Raw genomic sequence first — 26,392 nt, 5'->3', positions numbered from 1 at the left:
ACTCCTACAACTGAGCAAGCCAAGGTAGCTTTGACTAGATGAGCAAGCATCGGTCTTCGATACACAATGCAGAGCTTAATTATTGCCATGCAAGCTTAAGACGTCTTCTGTCTACAAAAATAAAAGCCTAGATGGAATGCTTATAAATGCATGCATTTATTAACAAATAAATATTACTTCATTCTCAATTAATGAGCTTGCACAGCAAGCATAGCAAGCATGGAGAATTCACCACTGATGGCTCAACAACAAATGCAAGGAAATTGAACTTCTGGATAAAAAGCACAAAACCAGAGAACTTCAAAGTTAGGAGGATAGGCTCTCATTGCATTGAAGATACCAGTAGAAACATCCTAATGGAGAAAGACGAAGTAAGGGATGGATGGGTAGCGTATTCAAAGGAGCTCTACAATCATGACAGAATAGATAAGCCAATGCAAGAAGATTTGAACGGGACTACTATTCTTACCTGGGAAGTAACAAATGCCATTAGGAAACTGAAACCAGGAAAAGCTCCAGGAATGGATAGTATTAGAAGAATATCTAAATGCTTTAGATGATAAGGCTATAAGATCACTGACTGACATATGTAACAAAATATACGAAACTGGACACCTGCCAAAAGATTTTAAGCAATCAATGTTCCTACCAATACCTAAAAGACAATCAAATGTGAAGAATACAGAACAATCAGTCTGATCTGTCAGATAGCAAAAGTTATGTTATATATCATCCTAGAAAGAAATAAACACAAAATCAAAATGGTTAATGAAACACAATCTGGTATCTGGGAAAATAAAGGAACTAGAGAAGGACTCTTCAACATTAGAACTATTATAGAAAGATATCTGGAGAAGCAGAAAGAAGTCCTTATGTTTTATTGACTATACAAAGACCTTTGACAATATACAACATGAACAACTAATCAAATGCATCAGAAATTTAGCAGTAGATGGTAAAGATACCAGATTACTGATAAATCTATATTGGGAGCAAACTGTCTCAATAAAAATATCAGGAGAAATCTCGGAGGAATTCCCAGTAAAGAAGGGTGTCAGACAAGACTGTGTTCTATCTCCTATATTGTTTAACCTCTATACTGAAAATATCTTCCAGCAATTAGAAGAATTTAAAGGAGTCATGAATATAAACAACTTAAGATATGCAGATGATACAGTACTGCTATCTGAAAATAAAAAAGATGTTCAAAACCTACTAGAAGAGATGCTGAAGCTAAGTGAAAAACACTGCCTTAATTTCAACTTAAAAAAAAAAAAAAAAAACCAAAACCAAAACCATGCTGGTAATAAGAGAAAAAAGGAAAATATCTGATATAAATATTAAGATCATAGGAAATACTTTAGATCAAGTAGAAAGTTATATATATTTAGGTCAACTAATTACAGAGAATGGAAAGTGTGATAAGGAAATATTAAGCAGAATAGAAATTGATAGATCAACCTTCATTAGTATGAAAAACATTCTGACTTTAAAGGAAATTCACACAAAAACAAGAATTAGCCTGTCCAAATGCTATGTACGGTCAACACTGCTATATGGAGCAGAAACCTGGACAATATCAAAATACTGTGAAAATAAACTAAAAGCCTTTGAGATGTGGATCTTCCAAAGAATTCTTAGAGATGATTGGAGAAGATAGGAATCCGTTAAAAACCATTAAGAAAAGGAAAATCACCTACCTTGGTCACATACTAAGGCATGAATCCCTACAAAAACACTTCTAGAAGTAATGATACAAGGAAAAAGAAAAAGAGGAAGACAAAGAACAGATTGGATGGAAAATATTAAGAACTGGACCTTTTTGTCCTATGAAGAATGCAAAAGAGAAGCACAAAATCGTACATGATGGAAGCTCATGGTAGTCAAGACCTCCTGGAAGGAGATGACATCTGACAAGACAAGAGAGATATTAAGTGGAGTTGTGGAGACAATACACACACACACACACACACACACGGTACATCAAACCACAACATTATTATCATCAACATCTGACCTCTTTGAAGTCAGAGACTCATTGTGGAAGGTACACACAAAGCTCATCAAACCGTACCTTAAATTGATTCAATGAGTCTGTATTTACAACACAATCAGGCAACGCATTCTGCTCACAAACAACTCTCCATGCAAAGAACCTTCTCCTCACTCCTTTGCTAACACCCTCCTTATACAGTTTCCAAGTATGGCCTTTTGTTCTACCCCTGTCCCATTCTAGGAAAATTTCTTTCATGTTCACCTGGTATAACCCCTGACCAACTATGTCTCAATCATAACCACACCTCCTTGTCCTATTTATGAAGTTTTGCAAATTACATTCTTTCAATCTGTCTTTTATACTCCACATTCCAAAGACCACCTTTGTGAATGTGCTCTGGACACCAACATATCCAACTCATCACAATCAAAACCAGGTGACCAAATCTGTAAACAATAATCCATATTAGGCCGGATCAAGGATTTATAGAGTGGAATCATAACCTTTTTTTATTTCTGCATGTAAAGGTCCTCCACATCATTGCAATTATTATTATTATATGACACCTGCAAGGGTACTTGCAGATGGAGGACACTCTACTCCACCACTGTCTGTCTCCACCACTTAATCCATCAACTACACACAACACCATTACTACTCATCACCACTACTAGTAATTTTATCTGAAAATTGCATTTGTTCTCATGGTCAATTTGTCTGTATGCAGGATGAAAAACCAGAGTTTCCGGGAAAATCCCTGTTACCTCTGTATGAGATCGTCTAACTCCCCTTCAATTGAAAAAAAAAACTACATAAAGATTCCTCTCATCATAATGAGAAGCGATCTTAGGCTTTTTCCATTCAAAGGTTGCAACATGTAATCTTTCTTCCAATTGTGCTACACTTATCTGATGTGATGACTTTACAAGTTGTGCACAGTGTGGCCCCTGAATTTCAGGTCCTTGTACACAATAATCTCTTCTACCTCCTTTAAAGTTTCACCACCAAGTGTATACTTTGCATCCTATTGTTGCTTATAAAATTTCAAAATCTTACACTTTGCACCATTGAACTGATAGTTCACCTTACCTGCCCATTCATACAAATCCTGCTGTAAGGCCATAACATCTGCCCGACTCTTTATTGTTCTCTCTGGTTTTGCATAATTTGAAAATAGTTGCATATCACCAGTTAAACTCATCACAATATCATTAATATACAAGTTGAACAACAATAGCAACGATACAACTTTCTGATACCTATTTGACAGCCAGTCACTGATCCAACTCACTAGTCTGCTATCCAATCCCATTTGTTTCAATTTATTTAACAGCTGGTCATGTGGAAGTCTATCAAATGCTTTGAAAAAATCTAAGTATACCACTGTCAATGTATATATTTTATATACATTAGAGCGCAAAAGCAGAGGGTGAAAGAACTGATAGTAGTGGCAGGAACGATTGATTTAAAAGGTGAAAAATTTGCTATGAGAGAGGACTTGAAGGAATTACTAGAGGTAGCAAAAGAAAAGAGTGAGAGGGTTAAGATAGTGTGGCTGCTGCTGCTGCAGTATGACAGAGAAGAGTTGAGAAGGAGGGCCATAATTGCAAATGACTCTATGCGCACGTTATGCAGGAGGAGGAGTGGTGTGGAGTTTGTGGACGTGTGGAGTGAGTTTGATGGGTGAAAGGACTTATATAAAATGAATGGTTTGCATTTGAACAGATCTGGTGTGCGGAGACTGGAAAAAGTGTTGCTGAATGAAGTGAAAGTGGATGTGCAGAATCAGGGAAACTAGAGCTTTTAGAAGGGTGAGGGGAGGGGATATGCAGACATCAGTGAGGCAGTTGAGTGTAAGAATGTGTATAATATGCCCGAGCTGATATGAAGGACAACAAATCAGAATGGGATAGTTAATATAACGCATTAAGATAGGGGTGGGACTAATGGGCTTCTGCACTTCATGTATACTAATGCCAGAGGCATTAGGAACAAGAAGGAAGAATTTTTGGCCTTGGTTTGCTCTTCCTGGCCACAGGTTATTGGCATTAGTGAGACATGGCTGACAGAAGATGATATAGCTAGTGGGATAGAATGTGAAGGGTATATAGTGTGTTCAGGAGGGACAGAGGAAAAAAATGGGGGGGAGGAGTGTTATTGATGATAGCTGATGAACTTCAGCCAAGGAGATTAGAAGTTAAATTGCAGGATAGTGAAAAGAACACATTTGAGGCTATTTGGTGAGAGATTGAGACTAGCAGACCAAAATATACAGTTGGGTGCTGCTATAGACCAGGTGATGGAATAGATGGTGGGCATAGTATGCAAAAGCAAATAGACGCAATGAGCGGAAGGAGGGTAATTATTATGGGGGGATTTCAACTATGGTACCATTGATTGGAAGGAGGAGAGGACACATGGGAAGAAGGAATTGGATTTTATGCAGTTATTAAGGGATAACTACCTGAGACAGCATGCAATCGTCAAGCACTCTTACGTAATGTAAGAGTGCTTGACCTAGTAATTGCATCTGAGAATTTGACTGCATTGAATATGACCATGTTGCCACCAATTGGTGAGTGTGATCATAAGGTGGCTAAATGACTTTTGACCTGGGAGGTAGCTAAATGTATGGAATTTTCAATTAAGACAGGGTACATGTGGAATTACCGGGCTGGTAAGTATGACAAGCTTAGGAGATTGCTTGGTTCAGTGTCATGGCATGTAAAACTGCAAGGGCTGGAGGTTGATAGTGCATGGGAAGTGGTAAAGGAGTGTTTGAAGGAGGTAATGGCTGACTGTATACCTAGAGTCCGGATAGTAAATCAAGTAAGGGTTAAATGGATGAATAACAACATTAAACTTGAGCTGAAAAAAAAAAGAAACAACTGTGGAGGGAATTTAAGGAGAAATGTGACCTGCAGACACACAAACAGTATAAAGCACAGGCCAGAAGGGTAATGAGTGCGATAAGAAAAGCAAACACGGATTATGGAAGGAAATTAGCCACGCAAGATAAAGAGAATCCCAAACAGTTTTTTCGATATGCTGCAAGTAAAAGAAAAAATGTATACAGCAGAATGATTTTAAGGAATTCCGATGGTAGGGAGGTAACTGAATCAGTTGATATAGTGGAATTTGCAAGAGTATATCATCCAGGTGGTGACATTGCAGGAATGAAAGAACCAACAGATTATGTGGGAATTGTGGTGAATGAAGTGGAGGTGAATAGTCTATTACAAAACCTCAATGTCAATACATCTGTGGGATTGGATGGTATACCAGCTTGTGTCGTACATGAAGCGGCTAAGGAATTTTAGTGCCCTTGACCATTTTGTTTAATTTGAGTCTCAGGTTTGGGTTAGTCCCAAGGGGGTGGAAAGAGGGGGAAAATAGTACCACTGCATAAAGGAGGTTCCAAGACTGCTGTTTCAAATTATCAACCGATCAGCATATCAGGAGTCATTGTCAAGGTTTTGGAGAAAGTAGTCAATAGAAAAATACAGGAATGGATAGATGAAAATGGGATACTGTATGGGGGACAGCATGGTTTTGTGAAGGGTAGATCATGGCTCAGTAACTTGCTCACGTTTTATAACACAGTGATGGCTGAACTGGATAAGGATAATGGGTTTACAGTGATACTGCTGTACGACCTTGCTAAGGCCTTTGACAGGATACCACATGGAATTCTAATCAGTAAACTGCAGCATATGGGGATGGACATAGGGTTGGTGAGATGGATAGGAGGGTGGTTGATGGAGAGATATCAGAGAGTAGTTTATTCAGGATTAGAGTCCAAAAGACAGTCTGTGACTAGTGGTGTGCTGCAGGGTTCTGTTCTTGGACCACTGCTATTTAATTTGTTCATTAACGATATAGGAAAGGATCTGAGAGGAACTGTTCATTTGTTTGCTGATGATGCAAAGTTGTGTAGAGCAATAGTGAATGCACATGATGTCAAAATTTTGCAGGATGATTTGGATAGATTGGAGGACTGGGCTAAGGAGAATGGATGTCAATTTAATGTAGCAAAGTGGTTATGCATTTTGAGGTGAAAAGATTAGCAGCAGTATACCAGATTGGTGGAACTGTACTCCAGGAAATTGAAGATTGAAGTTTAGGGGCGCATTGCAAAAGTGGCTAAATCAGCTCATCAAATCACTTGGTTACTGAAGAATACTTTGACAAGCAGAGACAAGTAAGTTATTGTTCCTCTGTATTGAGCCTTCATAAGACCCCATCTTGACTACTGTGCCCAGATCTGGGTGCCAAGGTTTCTTCTTGATGGGGAGGAGATGGAGAGGATCCAGAGGCGAGTGACCAAGATGATAGCAGGTCTATGGAATGAACCTTATGAGGACAGGTTGAAGATTTGTGGGTTGCAGAAATTGGTTGATGGCAGAAAAGGGGTGATATGGTTGAGACATTCAAATTACTGAAGGGTTTCTATAAGATTAATTCAGAGGATATTTTTCAGTATGATAGATATTTTTCAGTAGGCAAAGTATGATAGATACTGTGTGGATGTTGTATAGTTGTTCTTGACATGATGTTTAGGGCCTCCCTCGATGAGTCTAAGGACTCCTTGGAGTTGCCCGTAATAATAATAATTTCCCTTCTTCAATACATTTGTCACTTTGTTATAGTACATAAGTAAGTTGGTAATGTACGATCTTTCTTTAATACCTACCTGTTAACAAGCCCATGCTGACAATCACAGAGAATATTGCTGTTATCAACCCATTTATGTATCCTAGTTCTCACTAATTTCTCCAATACTTTAACCACAGCTCCAGATATACAGATTGGCCTATAATTTGTAGTTTCAGCCTTATCATGACCTTTATGCAGTGGTACAATTTTACCTTCTTTCCACTCTCTTGGGACCTGTGCTTCAAGACTTAAACAAGATTAAACAGATGATAGTGCTACTGCCACCTCTATGGAACACTCCCTTGAGATGTGATGATATGTCCTCAAATCTTATTGCATTTTTGACATCAAGCTTATTTATTTCCTCAATATAACATTTCTTATATAACTCCTATTTCTTCTAAACTTGTGCTTCTCATGATCCCATCATAATGAGAAGGAAACACCCTTATAAATTGTTCACTAAATATCCTATCATTAAATATCATTATGTCCTCTGCAGAAGTTACCATTATACCATTTTCATCCATTAACATCATGTTATTTTTGTTCCTCAGAACAGGCAAGCCAGCCCCGTAAGCACATACTTAGAAGTCTCATTGGAGGGCACAACCTCAACGATCCTAAAGGGATGGATGAGGAAAATTGGGGGGAATCCCACATGACAACAACAACAACATCATTTTACCATAATCATTCTTCCTTCTATTTACTACATATATGAAAAGCGTTCTAGGGTTTTTCTTGGCTTGATTTGCTAATTTCTGCTCATACTGTAGTTTTACTGTTCTTACCAACTCAGTCATCTTCCTGGCATGCATTTTATACTCCTCATGCAATTGACTGCTACTTTTATATATCTCCACAGTATCCTCTTCTTGCAAATTCATGCTTGATCCCTTTATTCATCCATTTGACACCTATTTTATTCAGTAGTTTGACTTTCGGAATACATTTGCACATCAATGTTCTTAAATATCTTTTGGTCAGTTCCCACAAAGAATTTATTTCCATCCCACTCAACATCTTATTCCATGTTATAGCTCAAAGCTGTCTCCTCAGCTTTTCAAAAACACCAGCCTTATAATTCCATATATATCCTTTCCTCACAGAAGTCTTCATATGCCTAGCCACAATCCAGGTGATAACTTCATGATCACTCTCACCAACTGGAGGAAAGCGTGAAATCTCACTCATAATCACATCCTCTGATGAAATGATCAGATCTAACACTCTCAATCCTCGTGTGTCCACCTTTACATACTGCCTAAGATAGGTGTCGCTCAAGAAATTAATTTTCCTTATTTCCAAATGCTATCTCTGAAATGAAATGATCAGATCTAACACTCTCAATCCTCGTGTGTCCACCTTTACGTACTGCCTAAGATAGGTGTCGCTCAAGAAATTAATTTTCCTTATTTCCAAATGCTATCTCTTCATTTCAACTTATACTGCCATAATTAAAATCATCCATGATAATCACCCTTCCCTTGTTCACTAACTCAAGTTGTTTATACATTTCTTCATCATCACCCTCCACATTCTCTGTACTATAGCAGCATCCGATTAAATATCTCTTTCTGTCAACCTCAATCTCTACCTTAAATAGTGGCAATGATTCAAAGTCATTGCCTTACATCTGCACTTTGCACAGATATAATTCACCTGCTATCATTAATAGGATCCATTCTTCCCTGCTTGTTCTTTCTATCCTCACAAAAATTATCATATCCTTCCATTTCTATTCCTGTCAGGATATCATCCTTATCCAGCCATGTTTCACTTATTCCAACAATTTTTGGGCAAATAAAGTCAATTAGCGAAACCATTTAATTTCCTTTATTTCTAATGCTTTTGACATTTGTAAATAAACAAACCAATTCACTTTTAGGTGTATAACCAGCACTGCCCATGCCACTTGTAGGTCATAATTTCTCCACACCTAACCATTCCCTACCATCGTTATCACAACTTAACCTATCTCCTAACACTCAACTACACCCCATACATCCTAAGCTATTCCATTCCCATACTCACCATCCTGACACACATATTCACTACTATCTACAACATCCACTCTCCTTATACTGTGTCTCCCTGTATAAGGAGACACACTGACTTTCTCTGTTCATCTTGCATTCTTGTTCCAACAATTCATTCTTCATTATATCTCACACTACTACTACTGTTCTCATTTACAACCACTTTAGTCTCACCAGCTGCGATCTCTCTCCTGATCTTTTGTTTCAACTCTTACTTTCTCTGCTCTCTTGCTCACATCACACATCCCTACCTGCTTGTCCTTTCTATCCTCACAAAAAATATCATATCCTTCATATGATATATTTCCTGGTAATTGATCTCTATCAAGCAGAGATCAATTACGAGGATGCAAGACTCATTTTCAAGTCTTGCATCCTGGTAACTGTGCCATCTGTTAGTCTGTCATTCATTTCCTTTGCTTCCACAGTGTCACCAACTTTTATTTCATTAGTTATACTTCCTTCCACTTTCATAGTCTTGAATGCTTCCATTCCATGATTTACATAATCATTTGCTATCACAATTATGATTGCTTCTGTTCTGTGATTCATATAGTCATTTGCTCTGCAATGAGAAGTGAAATGAAAAATGTGCACAGTGAGATGTTTGGTGGATAGGAATGGAAGAAAAGGTTAGGATGAAGGAAAGCAGAGAAAAGAGGTGACAAATGACTTGAGAGCAGCAATGCTGGAGATTCCATTATTAGAGATGTGGTAAATGATAGATTCCATAAGGTGGGTTTTCCATAAGTGAGAATTAGCAGGATAATTGATGCATTAGACATGAGAAGCACAGGAGTAGGCAAGTTGTTGTTGTTGGTGGTGGTGATGGTGGTGTTGGAAAAATGACTTGGTTAGACATAAAGAGAATGTGAGAATGAATAATGAGGAGGTGCTGAGGACAGTGAAAGATGACAGAGTGGTTGGAAAGGCAGTCAGTGAGTTGCCAAGGTATGATAATGATGAGTTGGGAGAGAGAGAGAGCAAAGATCATGAATAGTATATGTTGGCAGAGCTGTGTGAGAAGAAGGGAGTAGAGTTCATAAATGTGTGGAATGCATTTAAGGGAAGGATGGAAATATACAAAAAGTGCATGTCGCATTTAAAATACATTTGGTGTGAGTCAGAGAGAGAGATTGCAGGGATTTTGCAGGGATTCTGCATAATTTCATGATTTACACAGCCATTTACTTCCACAATTCTGCTTGTTTCTGTTCTGTGATTCATACAATCATTTGCTCTGCAATTACACACTTTTTCATTCCATTAGCTAGTTTTGCATTTACAAATAACTTATAGTCAAACAGAATATCACACTTTTGACATATCCATTCTCTCTCTCTCTCTCTCTCTCTCTCACTCTCTCTTGTTCAGTCTCTCCACAAACACAATCTCCATGTTCTGCCATGTATATATATATATATATATATATATATATATATCGCATTCATGATAAACTGTTCTTGAAAAGTCCATGCCATTAACTACCTTTGATTTCCATACTGCGAAATGTGCAGATCTCATTTGTACTGCCATTTTGTCATCATTCATCTTAAGCTTCAAAAAAATAGTCAAATAAACATTTCTTTCAAACACATAAAGCTCCACAATCATTTAGTTATGCTAAGCTATGAAAAATATTAAAAAAAAAACAACAACACCAAAACACAAATCCAAATTGTTAATTTATGAAAAAAAATAACACATCAACATAGATTTATATTTTTTATTATGATTATCAATATAAAATAATAAATATAGCAACTAACGCAAGTAATCTCTATTAACTCAAGTTACTGTACCAAATTTGCTATGATGTTCAGTGCAGATGTATAACATTTCATTTATTAATTTTTTTTTTAATTAGAGCACTATTAAATTTTAGCTGTTTTATATACATGATGTTAGGGAAAGGAAAGTAAAAAAAAAAAAAGAAAAGGGAAGGATAGGGAAGGTGGACATGGTGGTGGAGTGTAACTCATAAGAGATGAATTGTGCACTCTCAGGGTGGAAAAATCTCAGTGGAAATAACACTAATGGCTTTGAGAGTATATTGTGTGAGATAGATGTTTACAATACAAAATATTTAGTGGGATGTTGCCTTAACATTTCCTGATCGTCACCATCTATATGGTGATGAGCAGGAAATGTTAAGGCAAATTAGTTTGGCAAGCACAAAGTTAAGGCAAATTAGTTTGGCAATCATTATGGGGAACTTTAACTATAGTGATATAAACTGGATACAGGAGACAGCATGCAGTAATAAGGGAACAAAATTTTTAGAATTTTTGAGAAACAGTTGTCTTAGGCAGTATGTAATGGAGGGAACATAAGGATTGAGAGTTCTGGATTTGGTCATATCATCAAAGGATCTGACTGTTACTGAGAGTGACCGTGTAGTCCTGACTTGGAGGATAAACAGTCATGTGTAGATATCAAAACAGAAGAAAGTCATGTGAAATTATAAGGCAGGTGACTTGCATGCATTCATTTGACCTCTCTTTCTTTAAAAGGATTTAAAGGAAGAAGGGTCAATTAGTGCAGGGGAAATACTTAAGAAAAATTGTTGACAACATTGACAGATTGTATACCTAAGTGAAAAAGATAAAGCAATTTGGAGTCAAATGGATGATAAAAGGAATAAAAGGGGAAATTACAAAAGAAAAAGAGATGATTATTATATGAGGCATATAAAGAGAGAGGTGGAGAGCAGTTGCATGAGGAATATAAGACCCATGCTAGGAAAGTGACTAGTATTGTAAGAAGAGAAAAATCAGAATATGAGAGGACTCTGGTACTGCAATCCAAGGAGTTTTTTTCAGTATGTGGTGAGTAGGAGGAAAAATGATAGTGGATGGATTATCTTGCAGGAGGGAGATGGGAATCAAGTGACCGAAGCAGATGATATATTTATATATTTTTTCTCCTGGAAACTCGGGTTTTTCATCCCACATATAGACAAATCGGCCCTTCAGAACACACGCAATTTACAGACAAAAAATTCTAGCGGTGGTGATGGTGGTTGTGGGCAGTAGATGGCATTGATGTAGCTGATTGGTAGTATAGGTTCTGTGTAGTAGTGGAGACGAAGAGTTGTACAGTAGGTGTCCTCCCGCGATGAGTCTTCAGACTCCTTGGAGGTGTCACTAATAATAACAATAATAATAATAATTTGAGCTATTTAATGATCACTTTATTAGCATGTTCCATCCTGGTACTACAGGCTTTATTCCTAGAAGGATAATGAGTGGTGAAGTATTAGAAGTGAATGAAGAGGATGTATTCAGAATACTGAGTACACTAAATGTCAGTAAAGCAGGCAGAAGAAATGGAATTTCACCACGTTTTAAGGGAATGTGCTATGGAAGCAGACTGTGCCATTAACTTGGCTGTTTAACGAAAGTCTTATAATGGGACACATTCCTAGAGAGTGAAAGAATGTAGGTATCAAACTATTTGTATTTTTTCTGTAGATGTTAAGTTTTTGGAGAAATTAGTAAGAACTCACACACAGAATTGGGAAGATGAGGGTAATATTATTTATGTAGACCAGCATGGATTTGTTAAAGGGTGCTCTTGGTTTTAGTAATCTGGTTACCTTTTATAACAGAGTAACAAGAGCAGTGGACAAAGATAAGGCATACACAGTCATTTTTTTGGAATTTTCCAAGGCATTTGACAGGATGCCACATAACAAGTTGATTTTTAAGTTGCATCATATGGGTGTGGATATCAGGTTAGTGGACTGGATTGGTGACGGGCTCTCTGATAGATATCAGAGTTGTATATGGGAGAGCAGTATCAGGGTGTAGGAAGGTTACAAGTGGAGTTCCCAGGTTCAGTCGTGGGACCATTACTGTTCATCCTTTATATATCAATGATATTGTCACAGAACTACTGGGAGATGTTCAGTTGTTTGGAGATGATGTGAAGCTGAGTGGTCAGTATCTGCTCTCCAGCTAAAGGGATGCAGGTTCGAATCCCATCGTGGGCATGGATGTTTGTGATTGCCTGTGAAAATACTAGTGGTGGGCAGCAGATGGCATTGGTGAAGATGATGCAGTTCACTGTAGTTGGTGGATTGAGTGGTAGAGATGGAGAGTTGTAGAGCAGGTGCCCTCCCTCAAAGAGTCTTGGACTCTTTGGAGGTGTCACGTAATAATAATAAAAATAATAATAAAGATGATTTGAATAAGCTGGAAGGGTTGGCAAAATCATGGGGATATCAGTAGTAGGAGCAAGGGATGCAATGACTAAAAAGGTGGTGAACATGCAGACTGTGTATGATTGTGTAATGTGTTCGTTAGTGTTGACCTCTCATGATTAGTCTTGTGACTCCATGGGGGTCAGGAAAATAATAATAATATAACGAACTTAACAAATTAAGCAATATAGATATATATATTTCTTATTTTGATTCTCATTGTAAAATATACATATCTCAATTAACTCAAATAATATTATGCTTACCACAATAATCAGGAACTATAAAATAAACAATGATGGAAATAATAATGACAAATCCACCAGCGCAGCAAAATGGAAGGTAGAAACCTGAAACCTGAACATAGTTGATTACATGCATTTCTGATGGATAACAAATTCAATATAATTCTACTAACATAATTTTCAGTGATATAAACCCATGTTGTGGTCATAACTGTACCAGTGAAACTAAAAATGAAAGACTTCATGCTTAATTAAGTTTGCTTGGGTACTAAGTTCTTCAACTATAAAAACATTCCGCAATTCCAAGTGAAACAGTTATCCAGTCATTAGAAATGACTAAATTCCTTAATTACTATAATGAAAAACAAAATACTCCCAGTTCCTCAAATAAGTATAATAAAATATTTAGTCAACTTGCTGTAATGACAAGCCTAGTGATAATGACAATAGTGCAGGCTGTTTGCTTTTTTTTTTTTGGTATACAAATTATTATCCTCATCAGATTGAGAGCTGAAGACTCATTAGGAGAGGTGAACACTACCAAACACAATACTCATCAAACTATGTTTTAAACTTCTTCACTGTTTCTTCAGTTAATGTATTCAGTCACCAACTACTATCTGAGCAAAAAACCTTACGTCTCACTCACCTGATCATGCCCTTCTTAGATAAGTTTCATGAATGACCTTTTGGTCTAACACTGTCTTCTACTCGATCAAAAATCTCTGTATTAATATTATACCAAATCTTCAACTTCTCTTCCCTTCAACAATAAAATACTACATAAGCCCATTACTCTGCCCTCTCCTAATACACAAGAACACAACATGACCATTTCTATTCCTTATATCAGAGGTACATCAGAAAAGATAGCCAAAGTATTGATGAAACATGGCCTTCGCACCACTTTCAAACCTTAAGTCAAGCTGGCAACTCTGATCAGCTCGCCTAAGGATAAATTTCACCCTTTAGCACACCCAGGAGTGTATGAAGTTTCTTGTGACTGTGACTTGGACTATTATGGGCAAACAGGAAGATTAGTTAACATCCGCCTTGAAGAACATGAAAAATACATTTGCTACTATTACTATGGCAAGTCGAGACTGGCAGACCATGTTTTGGACACTCCTTCACACAAGACTAAATGGAGAAAAACGAATGTGCTATTTAGGAGTCATCACAGATCTGAAAGATTATTTTTTGAGTCATCAATGCTTTGAAGAATTCTCCCAACCTTAACAAATATGGTTGCATTAATTTGCCAAAAATTTGGGAGACTGTTATCTTAAGAGAAAGTCCTGCATAGCTGTTTTTTTTTTCCTTCATTAGAGGGTGCCAAAAATAGGCCTAGATCTTTTGTCCATTGCAATTGTATAGTTTCACTCACTCACTGTTGCATGTACAAGTGTGTTGTGCTCTGATGATGCTGAGTTGAAAATCAGCGAAATATACGCAGTTAATAAAACATCTTTTTGATAAAATTGTGTGGTGTTGTTAATACTGTGAAAATAAGTCATGAATCCCTTCAACTTATATGTCTAATTATACCACTCGTTCTCCTTCTGTTATCTATACAGGCTATGCAGATATTATTCTCTCAATATAGCTTCATATTCTTTCATCTATTTTTCTTGAAAAATAGTCGACAAAATGTATATGTATATGGTAGTCTATACATATGCTGCCTGATAATGCTGCTATGTTGGATGGCATCTTGGCATCCTGTTCTCTTCTGCTTTGTGAAGTAGAACAATTTTCTAAATCTTCCACTCATCCAAACACAAGGCTGACTTACTTGCATCATCAAGTCTAGTACAGAAATTTTAAAGAGGCATATGTAGGTGTCTCCATAGCGCAATTAAAAGAACGACGGTATGTTGTGCCCTTTAATTGGAAAAGGCCTAAACTCGAGTCTCATTATGACGGGAGGAATCTTTATATGGACATTTTCAATTGAAGGCGAGTTAGTCGATCTCATATGGAGGTAGCAGGGTTTTTTCTTCCACAAACTTGGGTTTTTCATTTCACATACAGACAAATCGACCCTCGGAATACATGCAATTTACAGACAAAAAAAAATAGCTGTGATGGTGGTGGGCAGTAGATGGTGCTGATGTAGATGATTGGTAGTAGAAGTTCGGTGTAGTGGTGGAGATGGAGAGTTGTACAATAGGTGTCCTCCCGCGATGAGTCTTCAGACTCCTTGGAGGTGTCACGAATAATAATAATAATAATTCTTCAACTTTAACTTCTGCAGTGATAACCATTTTGTCAGAAAGAAATCATTAGAATACATTAGAATCCCAAATACCCCAGACACCAACAAGCCACTTGATCTGATATTATACTGTGCTAAAAATTAATGTGCCCACAAAATTAATACCTATTCCTTTTTAATCTTTCCTACTTGAATAGCTTCTATCCTATAGCAAGAAATTGAGTTTATATTCAATCCATTCATAAAAACTGATAAAAGTCAGTCAACAAACTACTTTAGCTGCTCTTACTTCAGTTCTCTCAAAAATTATGATGAAGGAAATCAAGAGATAATTCTTCACCACTTGGAGGCCCATGAGCTAATTGGTAATAAGCAATATGGATTTTGCTCTACTCAATCCACAGCCAATTTCCAATTCACCATGCATATTTGGACTCAGGCCAATGGACAGGTTTGAAGAAACTCATGTGGTCACTCTTGATATTTCTAGAGCATGTGATCAAGTCTAGCACAGAAGTTGCTCAGTCATATGGTCTGTCTTCTACTCTCTGCAATGAGTTGCCATCTTCCTCTCTGATTATTCATTATGTGTCACAGTTAATGGCTTTCTCCTTTTCATTTCTCTTTCTCTTCTAATCCATTCCTCTTCTTCATTTGACAAACTTTATTCATTATTATTATTTATATGGGTACTCTATGGAGTCTAAAGACTCATTGTGGGAGACTCACTTTATCCATTAACACAATACTTATTATAAGTCTATTTAAATCTGTTCATTGTCGGGGAGCTCAGAACCCCCTTTGGCAATCCATTCCAATCATTCACCACTCTCCAAGAAAACAACGTAGTCTGCACATCCTTACTAACCACACTCTTAGGCAGCTACCAAGCGTGACCCCATCCGCGCGGTTAGCCTAGTGGCTTTGCGCTTCGCAACCATATGCCTGGGGAAGGAGTGTCCTAGGTTCGATTCCCGTCGGAGACGTGAGGAGCTGAAGGATCTTCCTCAGCCATAGCCAAGTTAGCCGGTCTTGGGCACGGGCAGTAGGGTTTTTTCCGCCAGTCTATCTGGTGTTTTTCATCCCGCAAGCAGGCAAACCAGCCCCGTGAACACACACAGGGATACAGCCAAGAATACCTTGAGGCATAGGAGTGACCATTCTATCCTCGTATTTCGGTTACGAAATCCAAGCATGCTTGGAAGGTTGTGGGCCTTAAAGGCCTGTTAAAGCCATTGGGATAGATAGATAGAAGCGTGACCTCTTGTTTTCTCCCTACTCCCCAATATTAAAAAATTTCTTCTGTGTCAATCTTATAGTGTTCCTTTAGTAACTATAAGTTTCTATCATATCCCCCTCTTCTCTGCCTGTAAGCTGAACTCTGCAACCCACACACCTTCAATCTATCTTCATAGGGAACATTCTACAGACTTGTCACTAGCTTAGTCACTTGTCTGAATCTTCACCACCTCACGATCCCCAAGAAACGCAGGTGATCAAATCTGTGCACAATAGTGAACATGTGGCTGAATCATAGCTTTATAAAGAGGGATAATAACCTTCCTAACCTTTACTTATCAATGTGCTCTTCAGCATCCAAGTAATCCTCTGAATGCAATATGTCCTCTGAATTTCAAATCTCTATCCACCATCACTCCTAGATCTCTACCCTCATAAATTTCCTGTAAAATAGTACCATTAACATGATAAGAAGTGTATAATCTTTTCATTTTGAAGTGCATTAACTTACATTTTACAACATTGAATTGACAACCATCGTTCTTTGCTCAAACTGCTGATTTATTTAAATCATCTTGTAAGATATCTACATCACCTTTTCAACTATTGCCCTCCCTAGTTTTGTATCATCGGCAAAAAACTGAATGTCCCGCTTCAAATCTTTTACTATGGCATTAATATACAAATTAAAGTGTAGCGGTCCTAGCAGAGCGCCCTTAGGTACTCTACTAGCCACCCTCATCTGCCATGATTCTGCTCCACCATACACTACCCCTCTGAGGTCTGTCTATCAGCAACCCCCATCCATGCCACCAGCATTACATCCATTCCCATTTTCTCCCACTCGTGTAATAGTTTTCCGATAAACCCTTGTGGTATTTTGTCAAATGCCTTTGCAAAATTGAGCAGTATCATGGTGGGGGGGGTAGCCATTTTCTTTATCTAATTCTGCTATCACCTTATTATAAAATGTGAATAAATTACTGAGGCAGGACCTACCTTTTACAAAGCCATTCTGCCCCCTATAAAGTATCATATTCCTATCTACCCATTCCTGAATTTTACTTGTAATAAAATTTTCCAATACTTTAACCACCACTCCAGAGATACTAATTGGTCTATAATTTGCTACTTCTGTCTCACCACCTTGATGTAGTAGAACTATCTTATTCTCTTACCACCTCAGTCAGGGCCGAGACATAGATTAAACAACTTTGCCAGATGTACTGCAAGTTCACGTGCACATTTTTATAGCACATGAGCAGACATACTATCCAGGCCTACTGCTGTATTTACATTGATATTTTTCAATATACTGAATACCTACTTTTCATCTACCTCAATGCTCATATCAGTCTCTGTCACCTCAGTAACCGCAAAGTCACCACCTGGATGATAAACTCTTGCAAAGTGATCACTTGGTAACCGAACTATTTCTTCTGATTCTGTCATTTTCCTACCATCAGCACTGAGTAAAGGTATCTTTCCATAATCATTCTTTTTCTTACTTGTTACACAGTGAAAAAATTCCTTTGGATTTACTTTGGCCTGCTTAGCTAATTTTCTCTTGAAATCTGATTTAGCCTTTCTTACCAGACTAGTTACCCTTCTTGCTTGTGCTTTATACTGCTCATGGGTATGATGATATGCTTTTTTTCTTTGCAGCTCCTGCTTTATATTGCTAGTTATCCACTTAATCCCCACTCGATTTATCCTCCTGACCCTGGATATGCAATCTGATACTGTCTCACTCAAACAATCCTTGACCACTTCCCATGCACTAATAACATTCATTCTATGTAGTTTTTTATGCCATAGTACTGCTCCAAGTTGCCTCCTAGGTTTGTTATAACAGTTTTGTAGTCTGCATAAACCCTTTCTTGACTGAAATTTCCATGTCGGGCAATTTCCCATGACAAGAACTGCATGGTCACTTTCCCCGATAGGAGGTAGAGTTGCTACTGCAGTTATAGATAGATAATTGTTCTCATGCTTTTACCAGATCCAACACTCTCACCCCCCCCCTGCGGTCCCTTCCATCACATGCTGTTTAAGGTAATTATTCCTTAGTAAATGTATAAATTCCATTTCCAGTTTGCCATGTGCCCTTTCTTCCTTTCAATCTGTATCATCATAGGTGAAGTCTCTCATAATAACTGCTCGGCCTGCACTCATTGTGCTCATCTGCTGATGCATGTTGTTCACATTTTCTTCTGAATCCCCAGGTCTATAGCAATAATTAACAATATATTTTGTAATATTGGCCTCTATTTCACCCTAGACAACTTCAAATGAACCATTTCCATCAGATCTACAATCTTCCTTAACTTCTATTTTTGATGGTTGAAGTTCTTCAGCTGTCATTAATAATACCCCTCCTCCTGCCCTATTACTTCTATCTTCTCTGAAGATACAATATCCATTACATTCTGTCCATGTAATTACATCATTCTCTGACAACCAGGTCTTGCTGATGCCAATAATTTTTGGTAAAGCTGAGCTTACCAATGCTAAAAACTCCTATCCTTTATTTCTTATGCTTCAGGCATTCGTGTACATGCATTTCAACATTCTCTTACATAATATCATTACCTGCCCAATCTGATTCAAAACATGGGAAACTGCACCAAGCACTTCATAATCATTCCTGTACTTATACTTATCTCTGGGGTGGCTAGACACATGTTTGATTGCTTTCCCCTTAATATCTCTAGTTTCCCTGATTTTGCACTTCCAAACTCTCACTGAACAATGCTTTCTTTAGCACCTAACTCCAAAACCATCTAAGTGCAGTCCATCAGTCATATACAGGTACTTACATTCATCAAATTCACTCCACATATCTATAAACTGCACACCATTCTTCCTGCACAATCATCTCATTGACAATGATGGCCCTTCTTCTCAATTCTATCCTATCATATCGAGGCAGCAGACTCACAAGTTGTTACAAGAAACAGACTTTTATTTCTTCTAACAACTCTTTCATTCATATCTTTTCTCACTGCATATTTCAAACTTTTCAAACCATTTGTGCCTACCAAAACAATTGATTTGTTTGCTTCTTTCTTCTGCAAACTTACAGCTTCACTATGATCCTTTATCTTTACACCTGGAAAACATGCTTTCATCACTTTCTCATTAAGTATACTGTTATCATCAAATTTCCATACAATACTATTTCTTTTCTCCCAGTTTCTTGCACTTCTATGATTTTCCCAGTCACTCTTTCTTTCATTCTCTATCCTTCTGTACCACACACCAATAATTTCTCCAGTCACTCGAGCTCATGTTTTGTCCTGTGAAGGAGTCTGTGCAAGAGTGCAATTTCTTTCTATACTAGCATCTCATCATCCACATTATTACTTCCAATCACTTCCTTGAAATTCTCATTTGGATTTTGTGCATTATCATTCACTGCTTCCACTACATTGTTCACAACACTTACACAATCTTGCCTTATATCTATAATATCAGTCACTTGATTCTTTCACTCCCGACATGACTTGCATTTCTTATACTCACTTATGTAACATTTCCAACAAATATTTTCTGAATTCTCACTCTCATACCACAAACCATTCACTCTTGGCAACAAATACATTAAACACACACTACACTGAACTAAATTCTGCATGTTGATATCAGTCAACATCGATGTCTTGGTTGACATTTTTCTTGCATGCATCAGTGCCATAATGAAAAATGTTTATCGTGTAATAAAAGTTGACTAAACACCACCACTTAACGACACAGTCAAAAATAAACAAAATACCACCAATTATATATAATACTATCGCTAATAATATTATTATTATTACTCCAAGCACTCATGAATTCAAAGACTCACCTGGAAAGTCCATTTATCACACACACAGCTCATCATACCATAATAAATTTATTTTAATCCTTTATCCCAGTGTGAGCAAACAAAGTTTGCAGCTGAAAATATCTTCAGGACTGAATATGGTGTTGCACTACCTTACTGGGGTAAGGCAGTACAACTCAGGGCAACTCATAGCAAAGGTGGAACAAGCTACCAACACTCCTATCCCAGTATCTCCCATAATGCAAAACACATCTCCTTGCGGATATGTATAATGTTATGCATTAAGGGATTGGCTACTACCCAGACTAGTTTTGACCTTTATTGAGGTCTCTTCAGTGGGAGCCAGGCCCAGTGGTGTAGATACCAGGCAGAAGCAATAGCGATGTCCTCTTTACCTATAGGAGTTGCCAAAAGGTGTGCCACTTTTTTTATTAAATTACTCTGGATTTAGAGAAAGATGTTGAAAGTTTATTTTTCACTTGGTTAGACTATAATAAATTTATTTTAATCCTTCATCCAAGTGTGAGAAAACAAAGTTTGCACTTGAAAATATCTTCAGGACCGAATATGGTGTTCCACTACCTTACTGGGGTAAGGCAGTACAACTCCGGGCAACTTGTAGCAAAGGTGGAGCAAGATACCAACACCCCTATCCCAGTATCTCCCATAATGCAAAACACATCTCCTGCCAGGAGCTGTACTGCCTTACCCCAGTAAGGAAGTGCAACACCATATTCAGTCCTGAAGATATTTTCAGGCGCAAACTTTGTTTGCTCACACTTGGATAAAGGATTACAATAAATTTATTATAGTCTAACCAAGTGAAAAATTAACTTTCAACATCTTTCTCTAAATCCAGAGTAATTTAATAAAAAAGGTGGCACACCTTTCGACAACTCCTATAGGTAAAGACGACCTCGCTATTGCTTCTGCCTGGTATCTCCACCACTGGGCCTGGCTCCAACAGAAGAGACCTCAATAAAGGTTGAAACAAGTCTGGGTAGTGGCCAATCCCTTAATGCATAACATTATACATATCTGCAAGGAGATATGTTTTGCATTATAGGAGATACTGGGATAGGAGTGTTGGTATCTTGCTCCACCTTTGCTATGAGTTGCACTGCCTTACCCCAGTAAGTAAGTGCAACACCATATTCAGTCCTGCAGATATTTTCAGGTGCAAACTTTGTTTGCTTACACTTGGATAAAGGATTAAAATAAATTTATTATAGTCTAACCAAATGAAAAATAAACTTTCAGCTCATCATACCGTGCCTTGAACACATTCAAACTCCTTGCAAACACCACCCTCTGAGGCAAGGCATTCCAATCATTTACAACTCTGTACGAAAAAAACCTCCCTCCTACTCCCCTACTCACACCCTCTTTATACAGTTTCCAGGGATGACCTCTGGTTTTCTCTAGAACTTCTCCAACATTGATCCTGTAACAACCCCTTACCAACTTGTAGATCTCTATCATATCTCCCCTCTTCCTCCTGTCGACCAGACTCTGCAAATTACATCTTCTGAATCTTTCCTCATACTCAACATTCCAGAGGTCAGAAACTACCTTAGTCAATCGCTTTTGGACCCTTTTCAATATCTCTTCATCCTTCTGAAAACCAGGTGACCAAATCTGAGCACAACAGTCCATATGTGGCCTAATCAAAGCCTTATACAACAGAACAAGAATCTCCCTTCTTCTACACATCATTGTAATCCACATCATTCCCAGAAGCCTTTGTGTTGTCTTCACAATTTTGGCTGTGTCCCCTAAATTTCAGATCCTTATCCACTATCACCCCCATATCTCTTATTTCTTCCACCTCCAAAAATATATCCTCACCAAGCATAAATTCTGCATCCCATCTTTTTTTTCCAAATTTCAAAACCTTACATTTTGCAACATTGAACTCACATCCCCATTTCCTTGCCCAATCACTCAATTTATTCAAATCTTCTTGTAAGGCCATAACATCTTCACTACTCTTCATGGTTCGTCCCAAATTTGCATCATCTGCAAACAACAATATCTCCATCCAAATCTTCACCTATATCGTTAATATACAAGCTAAACAGTAATGGCCACAAAATAGACCCCTGAGGCACTTGTGACTTTCCTTTTCCTAGATATCGCTCCCCCATACACAACTTGTTGATACCTATCAGATAGCCCATCTCCAATCCAATGCACTAATCTAATATCCAACTCTATCTGCTCTAGTTTGACTATCAATTTATCATGAGGTACTCTATCAAAAGCCTTTACGAAATCTAAGTATATTACTGTGTATCCTTCTCCTCTGTCCAAGAAAGCAGTCATTTTATTGTAATAAGTAAGTAGATTACTAAAACATGACCTCCTATTAGCAAATCCATGCTTTCCATCAAATATAATATCATTGTTGTCAACCCAACTCTGGATCCTAGTTCTCACAAGCTTCTCCAACAACTTAACCACAACACCTGACACACAGGTCGGTCTATAGTTTGATGCTTGAGTTCGATCACCTCCTTTATGAAGTGGCACAATCTTGCCCTTCTTCCACTCCTTAGGGACATCACCTAGTGCAAGACTCGGGTTAAAAAAATATGTCAAGACAGGTGTCAACTCCCTGGCACATTCCTTCAGAATATGTGATGATATATTATCAAGTTCCACAACCTTATTAACATCTAGTATACTGAAATCCCCATACACCTCTGGCTTGCTTACAGTCAGTCTTTCCTCCCCATCATCTACTGCTCTCAATCTCTCCATGAAGTCACATTCACAAGATTGAAAGATCTTTATGAACTGCTCATTAAGTATCTCCCCCACACATTCTGCAATAGCTGTCTTTATACCATTTTCTCCAATCAGTGTCATCCTTCCATAATCATTCTTTCTTTTGCTGGCTACATATCGAAAGAACTCCTTAGGATTCTTTTTGGCTTCATTCGGTAACTGCTGTTCATACCTCTCTTTAGCTACTCTCACCAACCAAGTCACCCTCCTTGCCTGGTCTTTGTAGACCTCATGGAATTGGTTATTTCCAATTCTCTTATGCTGTCTCCACAATGCCCACTTTTGCTGTATCGCATGCTTAATCTCTTTATTCATCCATCTAACACCTACCTCATTTAACTTTCTCACCCTTGGAATACCCTTAGACATCGCATCTACTAGATAGTTTTTGAAAATCCCCCAAGCTGCATTTATCTCTTTTCCAGCTAACTCTTCATTCCATGCTACACCTGCAAGCTGTCCTCTGAGCTCTTCATAATCATCTCCTTGTAGTTCCACATATACCCTTTTCTCACAGAGTTCCTCACCCTGCTGGCAATCACCCAGGTAATCACATCATGGTCACTCTTATCCCACAAATCATCCCACCAACGTGGATGATTTGACACCTCATTTATAATTACATCCTCTGATGAGATGACAAATCCAAGACCCTCAAACCTCCATACTCTCTGTTACAAACTGTCTGAGGTAGTTATCCCACAAAAACTCAAGAAACTTATTTTCTTTACTTTCAGTTGCTATCTCATCATTCCAGTCTATATTGCCATAATTAAAATCGCCTATATTGATCACCCTTTTCTTATTTGCTTGACTAATTTGATTATATAAGTCAGCAAATATCCTAAAAGAATACAGAGAAAAATGTAAGGGAGCTAAGCTATGTTATGTTATTTATGTGTGAAAGTAGATAAATAAAATTCATGGGAAAACTTTGGTAAGTATATACGAGAAGGTAAATATCAGGAAGGTGGGAAAATGTTCTGAAGGCTACTGAAAAAGCTTAGAAATGAAGGAAAGAATACTGCAAAATGAATCAAATATGATAAAGGTAACATGAAAACTAAAGATAAGGATATCTTAATTGTCTGGAGTAATTACTTTGAAAGACTGTTAAAATAAGTTGGTGAGTGATGTAAAAAATGCTCTATACATTGATAGATTGAGAGCCTGAAGATTACAGAGGTTGGTTGATAAGCAGAGAATAGGGGGATATGATAGAAACATTTAAATCACTAAAAGGTTGTTATAAGATTGATGCAGGGGAAATATTTCAGCTGTGTGATAGTGATGGAAGAACAAGAGGTCATCCCTGGAAATTAAGGAAAAGTGTGGTTAACAAGAATGTGAGAACTAGATTTTTTTTGCTTGGAGGGTGGTGAGTGGGTGGAATGCATTGCCTGACTCAGTTGTGAGTTCTTCATCTGTAAATGAATTCAAGAAGAGGTATGATAGATATTGTTTTGATAGGGTGTTAAGCACCTTAATTCTGTTAATGGTGGAGTGTAATGAACTTATTCTAAGGAAAATAAAATAAAAATAAGTTTTTAAAAGCATTTAAAAGTAATTGAACATAGTTTGGGGTATGTATAAATATTGGTGAGAAAGAAGTTTACTTGCATTCAATGACATTTGATAGGAGGAGTCACTAATTTAAGAAAATGTGTTATATTTTTATTGCATGTATGGAAAATTATGTTAGAAGTAATAAACAGAATCTAGGCCTAAATGGAAAGATGTCACATTCAATAATTATGTAATAGAGAAGCAAAAGTTAACCAACTCTAGTTTGCAAACACTCACATATTAGAGAGTATTCGGCTTAAATACCTGTTAAAGACATTATTCTGACATTTTTGTCAATCTTAATGTGAGATCACAATCTTGCTTATCAAAGGACTGAACTGGCCTGAAAAAGGAATTATGTCTGATACTTCTGTAGAAGGACTTCCAATTATCTAATACCTGCCTTCAGCATTGTATAAAAAAAAAGTAGGCAAAACTTTGGATGTTAATATTCATTGTCTACCTGCAGTGCTCCCATTGTCATATTTAATTCATAACTGTTATAGTTGATTGTTATGAAATGTCTGAACTGAGTAGACATTACTGAATCAACAATCAGTTGTCATGCATTTTATAATAAAAGCATAGCCCTTATTCTGGTAATCTTCAGGTGAACAGTGTAAATGAAAACATTCTTTTCTCTGTTAAGAAAACTTAGCACTGCCCCCTCCCCTCCACACACCAGTGTTAATTTTTTGCTATCTGCTAATCCACTTTCTCTTTCCTTTATGTTTTGATTAGTTATCCTATATTTTCATTGCCATCAACAACTACTTTCACAAATTTATGCACCATGCCTCTAGGGAATACCTCAATTAGCCAATTCCTGTGGAAACTCCATAGCTCAGTCAATGAACAATTCTTAAAAAGATTGCTTACTGTCTAGAAAGCAGAGAATTGTTTGACTTGCTTTCCATTTGAAAAACCCTTAGACTGTCTCACACGGGCAGGTTGGCCAAGTGGTTAGCGTATCCACTCTCCAGCCAAAAGGCTGTGAGTTTGAATTCTGCTATGGGCAATGGATGTTTGTAATTGTCTGTGAAAATACTAGTGGTGGTGGATGGCATTAGTGTAGTTGCAGTTCATTGTAGCTGGTGGATTGAGTGGTGGAAACAGAGAGCTGTATAGTAGGTGCCCTCTCTCGATGACTCTTCGGACCCCATGGAGGTGTAACATAATAATAATAATAGTTTGGGTCTCCCGCGATGAGTCTACTGACTCCATGGAGATACCCGTAATAATAATAATAATAATAATAATAATGAAACAAGCACTGAGAGAAGTGTAGTAGAAAATTTTCAAGAGAAATAATACAAGTTTCCACACTGCATAATTCAGAGGGTCTGGTCAGAAGGTCAAATTCCAGATGATTGGAGTAGACTCTCATAGTTCCCACCTATAAAAAAGGGAATAAAGCTGAAGATGAGAATTACAGAGGAATTTCTGTAATAAGTGTTCCAGGTAAGATTTATTCAAGTATACCTGAAAAGAGATTAAGAAAAATTGGGGACGAAAAAGTGGAAGAAGAAGAAGCTATATTCAGGCCAAATAGAGGTTGTCAGGATCAGATTTTCACTTTATGACAAATAGTTGAGAAATCATAGGAA

At 37.5% G+C, this 26,392-nt stretch overlaps 1 protein-coding gene across 3 annotated transcripts in view; it reads right to left on the bottom strand.

The window, feature by feature from the left end:
• The window catches only part of LOC150095276 (MFS-type transporter SLC18B1-like), a 545,110-nt gene that overhangs the window by 232,130 nt on the left and 286,588 nt on the right, over positions 1 to 26,392 (bottom strand). For all 3 annotated transcript variants that reach the window (XM_090410476.1, XM_090410480.1, XM_090410477.1), the window contains exon 7: positions 13,165 to 13,255. In XM_090410476.1, the coding sequence (XP_090266602.1) occupies positions 13,165 to 13,255 (91 nt within the window). The remainder of the gene's footprint in view (positions 1 to 13,164; positions 13,256 to 26,392) is intronic.

Source organism: Typopeltis vanoorti, chromosome 20 (assembly GCF_054136105.1).
Source record: "Typopeltis vanoorti isolate ZY-2024b chromosome 20, IOZ_Tvanoo_1.0, whole genome shotgun sequence".
In the NCBI taxonomy this organism is placed as follows: domain Eukaryota; kingdom Metazoa; phylum Arthropoda; class Arachnida; order Uropygi; family Thelyphonidae; genus Typopeltis; species Typopeltis vanoorti.
The sequence above is the reverse complement of the archived record's forward strand: the minus strand, read 5'-3'. Positions and strand labels throughout refer to the sequence as shown.